At 35.3% G+C, this 9,269-nt stretch overlaps 1 protein-coding gene across 1 annotated transcript; it reads left to right on the top strand.

Annotated features, from left to right (window-relative positions):
• Positions 1-1,123: 1,123 nt before the first annotated feature.
• Positions 1,124-5,358, top strand: LOC132611142 (uncharacterized). The gene is made up of 8 exons (XM_060325546.1): positions 1,124-2,365; positions 2,747-2,879; positions 3,217-3,432; positions 3,551-3,706; positions 3,793-4,045; positions 4,154-4,554; positions 4,649-4,765; positions 4,855-5,358. The coding sequence occupies exons 1-8, from the start codon at positions 1,407-1,409 to the stop codon at positions 5,188-5,190; spliced, it is 2,571 nt and encodes an 856-aa protein (XP_060181529.1). The 5' UTR covers positions 1,124-1,406; the 3' UTR covers positions 5,191-5,358.
• Positions 5,359-9,269: the final 3,911 nt, after the last annotated feature.

The following is a 9,269-nucleotide window of genomic DNA, read 5'->3' as shown; positions in this document are numbered from 1 at the left end:
TACTCCTAAAAAATTAAAAATATTTTTACTAATTTACCCTGAATTAAATTTTACCTCTTTCGTAGAAAAACTACTCAATGATTCTTAATTATGTAAATAAGGGTAATTTTGGAATAATCAGATCAATTTCTTCTTAAAATCCTAAAGCACCACTTATTTTGAAACAAAATAAAAAGCCTCAAATACTATTTATTTAGAAACGGAGGGAGTATTTGGTTGCAACAGCAAAATATTATTTCCTTTGTCCCAATTTATGGATCACATTTCAGTTTTCGAGAGTCAAACTTTTCAATTTTGATCGTGAGTTCGGACATAAAATCTTTAAGTTTTTTGAAATAAAATTTGCATATTTGAAAACTATGTAAAAAATATTATAAATCACAATAATAGATAACTTAGAATATTTAAAAGACATATAAAAAGATCATGGTCAAAGAAAACTCATTTGACTCTCAAAATCATAAAGATGCGACATAATTGGGACGGAAGGAGTATTATAGACAGCATGTAATATAACATACTATGAAAAATCAATTTCAAAGAAATGTTATTATAGAAGATGACTGCTATATAGAAGTCTAATTGTACTCCCTCCATTCACTTTTACTTGTGTATTTTGAACTTTGCATATCCTTTAAGAAATACTTAATAGTTAATATATAAGAGTATTTTACCACAATATCCATGTTAATTGATGTATAGTCATCGATCTTGAAATGACTTGGGGAATAAGTAATTAGTGGTAAGAATAAAACATGAAAAAAAATATGTTTTTATTTTAATATTGAAAAAATGAAAATATATTTTAGTATAGTAGACAAGTAAGGGAGTATAACAAACACTTATTTAATAGCCTTTATTAGAGCATGCCTACTTAAACTCCAACAAATCCATTCCTTTTTAGAAAAAATGCTAGTGGGTGAATCCTGTAATGAAATTATAGAGGTTAAAACTTATACATGTTAGATATTTACATCAAATCAATAAATGAATGTTAATGTTTGCACATACACCTTTTTCGATTAACCATAGTTAATTAATATAATAATTATTATATTAAATTACTTAATGATAATAAGGTGATGTGATCTGATCTGATGCTGGTAAGTCTTTACCAAACTATAGAGGTGCCAGCTACAAAACACTCAAGAGAGAGAGACGAGAGGATTCGGTCAAAGTTTCTCAGTTCACATTCATAAGACTTGGAGCATTTCCAAACATGTGCTAGCTCAAAAAGGAAATTTGACTATTTTATGTCCGAAAAGTAAAACTATTACTTCTATATTCCAACCAAGAAAGCTACCAGAATCTCATAAGCCAATGAAAAATTTGGGCCAACATACCACAACACACCAATGTACATGTGTATAAATAAATGCATTTAGAATAGAACTTTATTTCCCAACATGGCAACTTTGAAAATCACAAAAAAGCATCACAAACATTTCAATAATCCTTTCCCTGCCAACCCAAAGTCACTCCCATTAATCTATGGAACTTTATTCTTGAATTCTCTGAAACTCCCTCCTCATCAGATCTACGCCATTGGAATAGATTTCCAGTTGAATTGGTCATCAAAAGATGGTGGATTTCTTTCAATATCTCACAAGTCTAAACCTGCAAGGCCCTTATGGTCCACCATACCTGGAGAAGCTTTCATTTCTGCAGCCATTGCTGAAACTGAAGTGGAAGAAAGTAGAGGGTCATTCCTCATTAAAGATAAACATGTTCATTCAATAACTAATCATCAAACCATTGAAGACATTAAGATCATACACGAATATGATCAAGATCGAGTTTTTCCATCATTTTCCCTGTCAAAGAATCCCTTGTTTCCTGTTTTAATGATCACAGGGAAAGTTTTTGGTGTCAATAAAAGAAAGAAAAAGGTTAGATTTACAAGAAGAAAAGATTCAGAGAAAGAAACTTCCACTCGTGCAAGATATTGGCTTCTCTTTGATCAGAAAGAATGTAACCAAGTTGGTTTCCAGGTGAGAATTGGGAAACCAGATTTAGAACTTCCACAAAGAGTTTCTCCAAGAAGTTACCGAAGCTTTTCTCTAAAATTTGGTCGAATTCGGAGACGCAGAGCTGGGTGGTTTGGTGGATTTCTATCAAGAAAAAAATCTGTCATTGTTTCATCACCTGAGGAGAACTTGGTGATGAAAAGTAGTGCAGGAGTGAATGGATATAATAGGATTTGTGTAACATATTCAAGTGAAAGAAATGAGAAAATCTTTGGTTTTGGAGAGCAATTTTCTCATATGAACTTCAAAGGAAAGAGGGTCCCCATTTTTGTTCAAGAACAAGGGATTGGAAGAGGTGATCAACCTATTACCTTTGCAGCCAACTTAGTTAGCTACAGGTATTTTTTTATTTTTCCCATCGACACTACATTAAACTTAGGTTACGTACATCGACAACTCCTTAAACTTGTTAGCACATTTCATTTAAGCCCGAACTACGACATCTTATGATTGAGCACCTGAACACATGATAAAGGGTTCTTGTATTTGAGTAAAAAATGTCTAATAGAAAACATTTTATCATTTGTTCAGTAAATTGGAACATGCGGTAGTTCGAGTGTCCAAATGAAAATTACTAGCTTGTTTAAGGGGTTGTCGATGTATTCACCATTTATGTTGAAAACCTTTCTGACTCTACCCTTTGTGAAAACTACATCAATGGTATAGTTACCCAGTTCTTTTCTAATCAAAAGACTCAAATAAACCATTGTGTCATGTAGGGCAGGCGGTGACTGGAGCACAACTTATGCTCCTTCACCATTCTACATGACATCAAAGATGAGGTCAATGTACTTGGAGGGTTACAACTATTCAGTGTTTGATCTAACAAAAGATGATAGAATCCAGATACAGGTGACTTTCCACAATTCCTGCCTTTCAAATATTTATAGTGTAATTCAAGCTTAAATCTTGGTGGCACACTTTCAGTTAATGTTAACTAGGCATTATCTGAATTATCTGCTGCACAAAACTTGTATTTTCTCTTAAACACACAAGTGTAGACAATCTTATCTCATACCATATAAAAAAGAACATTAAGACCAGAAGAAATAATCTCACTACATGTTGTGTTAAAGCAGATAATATGAAAGGAAGAATCTAGAAACTCATGTTCAAATGTAGATTTTGTTCACATCTCATACTGATCACTTGCGCTCATATTTTTGTGCTCTTTAAAATATTGTTGCAGTTACATGGGGACTCATTTGAAGGACGGATACTGCACGGGAACTCACCTTCAGAGATTATTGAATGTTTCACAGGAAGCACTGGTAGACTCCCACTTCTTCCAGAGTGGATTATTTCTGGTGCAGTGGTGGGAATGCAAGGTGGCACGGACACCGTCCGCAGTATTTGGAATGAAATGAAAAGATATGAAGTACCAGTATCAGCATTCTGGTTGCAGGTAAGCCTACCTGGTTTAACACCAAAAGATCATTTTAATGAAAGAATACTCAAATTGATTCAATAATTAGATGATTTATCCAGGTATGTAAGATGTTTTCCATATACTCTTTATTCAGGATTGGGTAGGGCAGAGAGAGACAGTCATTGGATCACAACTTTGGTGGAATTGGGAAGCAGATGAAACGAGATACTCAGGGTGGAAACAACTAATTCGAGACCTTAATATGCAACATATCAAAGTGATGACATATTGCAATCCTTGTCTAGCTCCGGTATTTATCATAACTTATAGTAGTATCATTTATTGTGTGGAAATTCTAGTACACAACCTTTACAAGTTTTGGTTTCAAAACTGCAGATGGATAAAAAGCCAAATTTAAGAAGACACCATTTTGAGGAGGCAAAGAAGCTGGATATCTTAGTAAAAGACAAGAATGGGGAACCGTATATGGTTCCCAATACAGCATTTGACGTAGGGATGTTGGATTTGACACATCCACATACCGCAAATTGGTTCAAGCAGATTCTCCAAGAAATGGTAGATGATGGAGTAAGAGGATGGATGGCAGATTTTGGCGAAGGCCTTCCTGTCGATGCCTGCTTGTATTCAGGTCGGCCAGCAATGAAAAACACTCGAATTAGTTGTACAACGTCGTTTACTACTTCTCCACCATTTATGTCCAAGAAAGTACTAATATATAGTCCTTTTAATTATCCAGGTGAAGATCCAATTGCAGCACATAATAGATATCCAGAATTATGGGCAAAAATCAACAGGGAATTCGTAGACGAATGGAAAAGCTCGCATGTAGGTAAAGAGGGAGAAGATCCGGAGGAGAGTTTGGTCTTCTTCATGAGGGCTGGTTATAGGGATACTCCTAAATGGGCAATGCTATTTTGGGAGGGAGACCAAATGGTGAGTTGGCAAAAAAATGATGGCATCAAGAGTGCAGTCATTGGCTTGCTTAGCGGAGGACTTTCAGGATACGCTCTTAATCACAGTGACATTGGAGGCTACTGTGCAGTAAACTTACCATTTTTTAAGTATCGAAGAAGTGAAGAGCTTCTATTGCGATGGATGGAACTGGCTGCCTTTACCACCGTGTTCCGAACACATGAAGTGAGTTTCAAGATTTCCCTGGTTTTTTTATCTTTTCTTTTCACTCGATGCTGAAAGATTTGACACGTTTTGCCATTTCTGAACATTCATTCAGGGTAACAAGCCATCTTGCAACAGCCAGTTCTACTCTAATAATAGGACTCTGTCACATTTCGCACGTCTTGCCAAGGTCTACAAAGCATGGAAATTTTACAGGATTCAACTAGTTAAGGTAATATACAATATCTATAGAATTGGTATTTCAAAATTAGAATTTTAAATCAAAACATCTAAGAGTTCGTACTTACTTGGATTACTCAGGAAGCCTCTCAGAAAGGGCTCCCAATTTGTCGACATCTCTTCCTTCACTATCCTGAAGATGAACGTGTACAAAGTTTAACATATGAGCAATTCCTAGTTGGCACAGAGATACTAGTGGTACCTGTGTTAGACAAAGGCAAGGAAACTGTCAAGGCCTATTTCCCAATAGGAGAAAGCTCTTCATGGAAGCATATTTGGACAGGAAAATTGTATTCAACACAAGGTTCTGAAGCTTGGGTGGAAGCTCCAATTGGATATCCTGCCATTTTTGTTAAACAAGGATCTCCTGTTGGAGAAACCTTCTTGGAAAAACTTGGCAAATACAATGTCTTATAATGCAACTGCCTATTGCAGATGATGTGAATTGTTTTTAGGGCTTGTAACCATGGAAGCAGCATTTAGATTTTAGCATTTTTTTGTCTATTCTGCAGTTGCATGGATGTGGTGACAATACATGTGTAAAATAGTAAAGATTTATTTAATCCATTTGAATTTATATTAAAACTATCATCGCATAAAAATTTCACCACAACTTAAACAAACAGAGGCATTCCCCACTCCCCTCACCCCTGCAACAATAACAAGAACATATTTAGTAAATATTGAAGCACGACCTCTCAGACTATCACCGATAGAAAACTCAATATGTCTCATTGACCACCCCTAACTGCTGTTGTAAAACTCACTGAGGAAAATATGTATTTCAGAAGATATAATTATTTGCAAATACTAACTGAGTAACTGAATCTGAACTGATACCAAAGCTGGTTAACTGATAAACTGACAATCAAAATGACCGATAAACTGAGAGCCTAAACATACATGAAATCCTTTTAAAATTGGTTTAACAGGTAAATATTTTCTTGAAAAGTACAAGCAAGGGCCCTACATGCGCAGAACTGCCATTCCGGGCGAGGAGTGCGGGCCTACTACCCGCTGACAAATAATTAAAACTTTCAAGTATATGGTAGTTAACCCTGGCCTGTGTGGCTCTCATGCTCAGGGAGGTTTACTACTTTTTCCAAACTGTAAGGGAGCACATCAATAACGAATCTGAGCTGAACATAGAAATTGCAAGCAAACTCATACAACATATTCACATGGCAAGGTTATACTGCCACAATATACATTTTCTGAAAAACTAAGTCATGTATCATACCAAACACATAAGGCAATATATAACACATTCGTTACTTCTAGATTATTGTTTTAAGTTGTAATTAGGGAATACAACTTTATGTTAAAGAAAAACTAACAAATCCTACATATCACTGCTCAATTTTCTTTTCAAGATTAACCCTAATTAAAGTGACAAACAAAGTCATCGTAAACCTAATTAGACCAATTCTCAAACTGTCTTGATAGAACTGTCTTTGTCCATTGATTTGCTTTAACCAATCTAACAACTGGATACATATATTTATTATTGGCAAACATGGGAGCTTAAGTATCTTGCTGGTAACTTGTCTACATACCTGTTTAATTCTATCAAGTTCTAATGAAATTCTTACTTTACTATTCAATCTCAACATTCAGAAGAAGTATTTTACCGAAGTACCAAAATTAACTTTGGCGTCTCATAGTCAACCTAACCAAGAAGCAAATGCCAACCATTCAAAAGTACAGTTACATTCTTCTCAAGAATTTCATTTGAGTTCTTTAAAGTATGATCCGGGTGAAAGAACTCCAATCTTGGACTATCATCCAACTCATTATGATGTTATTAGAAGAGCATACCTTCAGAATGGTCCTTGTCAACCTCGGTTGTGTAACACCCCGTATCTTAGAACTCATATTAGACTTGTATCATTAGAGTTTTAGCAAAAAATTTGAAAGTTTGTACGTATTACGAAAGTGGTTGGCCAGCCTACTTCGGGCACCCGTAACTCCTTGATTAGTTGATAATTTGAGAAACTTAAACATAAAAGTTGTAGCCCTTTGGAATAGCTTTCCAACGGTATCTTGTGGAGCTCAAACAGAGCTCTGTACTAAGGGTTATGCCTATTTTACTGGGTTATGCCTATTTTACTAACGCTGGTTAGAGCAGAATTTTTAGATTTTGGATTACGTTTTTTATCCTTTTCCTACTTGAATTGGGACTCCCTATTTTATTATTTTTTGAAGCAAAAACGTCCATAACACTATTATAAACCCTAAGAGACTATTCTTTTTCTCTCTACCTTCATCCCTAAAGAACCTAGACACTTCAATCTTTCAAGAAACTCATTCTTGCAATCAAGAAACCTTCAAGAATTTGGTTTGGCAATCTAGTTTCCTAAGGTTTCCTCCAAGGTAAATATTTTAATCAAGAACCTTTGTATTCTACAAGATTATCATTTATAAAGACTAGAATAAATCTATCCGTCCCGCCACCCTATAAAAATCAAGAGTTGTAAAAAGTTAGAGAAAATTCTAGTATTTTTCTGTTGAGTTTTATTCTGACCAGCTATATTAATTTGGTGTTTCCCGATAATCTAACCGTTGGATCGAGCCCATATTTAACTGAGTGTTCATAACACATAATTCTAAAATATGAATGGTGAAGATTGGATTTGGAGGTCCAGAGCAGTACCCTTTGAGCCACGAACAGTAGCTATGAAAATCAGTGAAAACTCTTCTCAAGGTTTCAAATTCAAAGCTTTTGGAATTCTTCTTCAAAAATTCGGACTTTTCTTCAAGTTTTGGAGCAATTAAGTAATGTAGAGTTACTATCTACGTATGGAAACATCATTGTTCTTCCCCATGCCTCATAATCCATAAATTATGATTCTTTACAAAAACTAGGGTTTCTATACCATGCTCATGATAACCCTAGGTCCATGTCCATAATTATATTATGTATGAATTGTTATAATTTCATCATTGAGTTCTTAATATTTCTTTATGATTATTAAGAATCTGTTCGTAATCTATGAAAAACCCATATATCTCATTCCATGGGTTCATGCATGCTAGTTTATGATATATTATGTTATTTTCAACAAAATACTATACATGTTCTACAAGTTCATGCAAGCAAGCTATAATTCATATATCCATGTACAAGCAAGTTATATTCATGGAAATCATGGGTAGCAAGTGCCACTGGTTTTACATGTTCATGCTTTTGGGAGTTGCTTTAATTACTGAGGAAGGTTTCAGATAGCCTGAAACTACGTAGCCACCGTGGGATGAGGATCACTCCACCCATGTCCCGGACGATCTCTCATAATGACTGGATCCTTTTATATTTTATTAAATCTCATGTTCCCTGGCAAGGACTGAGTGTTCTGCTAGCGGGACGCATGTACCAGACCATGTATCAGTTATAAGTTATTGTTCTCCCTACTTATGATACTTTTACCATGTTATATATATTTATTCTTGTTCATGACCAGGTTTCAGTTTCACTTTTAGTTCTTATCATTATTATTTCATGTCCTATGTTATTTTATTCAGTTGCTTTACACACTAGTACATTCAAAGTGCTGACGTCCCCTTTCTATTTCCTGGGGGCCTGCATTTCACGATGCTGGTACGGACTTACAAGACGACAGATGTACTCTATAGGATCATCCACGTATCAGCTTTTGGTGAGCCCCATCTTCTTCGGGGTTTAGTCATTATTTACTTTTATGATAGTTATGCATTTAAGGTATGCTGGCCTTGTCCCAGTAAGTATGTTTAGCATTTCAGACTCATGTTAGAGGTTTCATAGACTAGTCAGTGTGTCATGTCAGATACTCAGAGTCGTGTATCCATCTTTGGCTCAATTTATGATATTTCCGCATTAATGTTTTAAACAATTAATTTATTAAATATTATGACATATCATGTTTCTTAAATGCTCATCACATTACATGCTATATTCCGCTCATTTTATGCCTCATGATAATTTAGCAAGCCATGTGGTTCGTTCGGTCACATGCAGTAAGGCACCGAGTGCCGTGTTTCGCCCATGCCATGGTTCGGGGCGTGACAGGTTACTACAACATGAGTATCGTGAAACGAATATTTCTGGATCAATGCGTCGTTTTAAGTCTGAACGGTTTGATGATATATATATATATCATGATTGGTTGGAGTATAGTGTTAGTAAAGATGCAGTCTATTGTTTGTATTTTTATCTATTTAAAGGCCATAACACTAATCAAGCTGGAGGTGAAGTAGTTTCAACTATTAGGTTTAAGAGTTGGCAGAAAAAGAAGTCTTGGAAAACATATTGGTCTACCGAATAGCCCACATAACCAGTCAAAAAAGAAATGTCAAGATTTGTTGCGGCTACAACAGTCTATTCAATTTTCACTTGGAAGGCAATTTTATCAATTTAAGCAAGCGTATTGGGTTCGCTTAAGTGCTTCAGTTGATGTAGTAAGACTTATTATAACTCACGATTGGCGTTTCGAGGTCACAATGGATCTAAATCATCACTTGGT

The sequence above is a fragment of the Lycium barbarum genome, chromosome 9 (genome assembly GCF_019175385.1).
Source record: "Lycium barbarum isolate Lr01 chromosome 9, ASM1917538v2, whole genome shotgun sequence".
Taxonomy (NCBI): domain Eukaryota; kingdom Viridiplantae; phylum Streptophyta; class Magnoliopsida; order Solanales; family Solanaceae; genus Lycium; species Lycium barbarum.
Note: the sequence above shows the minus strand (reverse complement) of the source record. Positions and strands in the feature narration are given on the sequence as shown.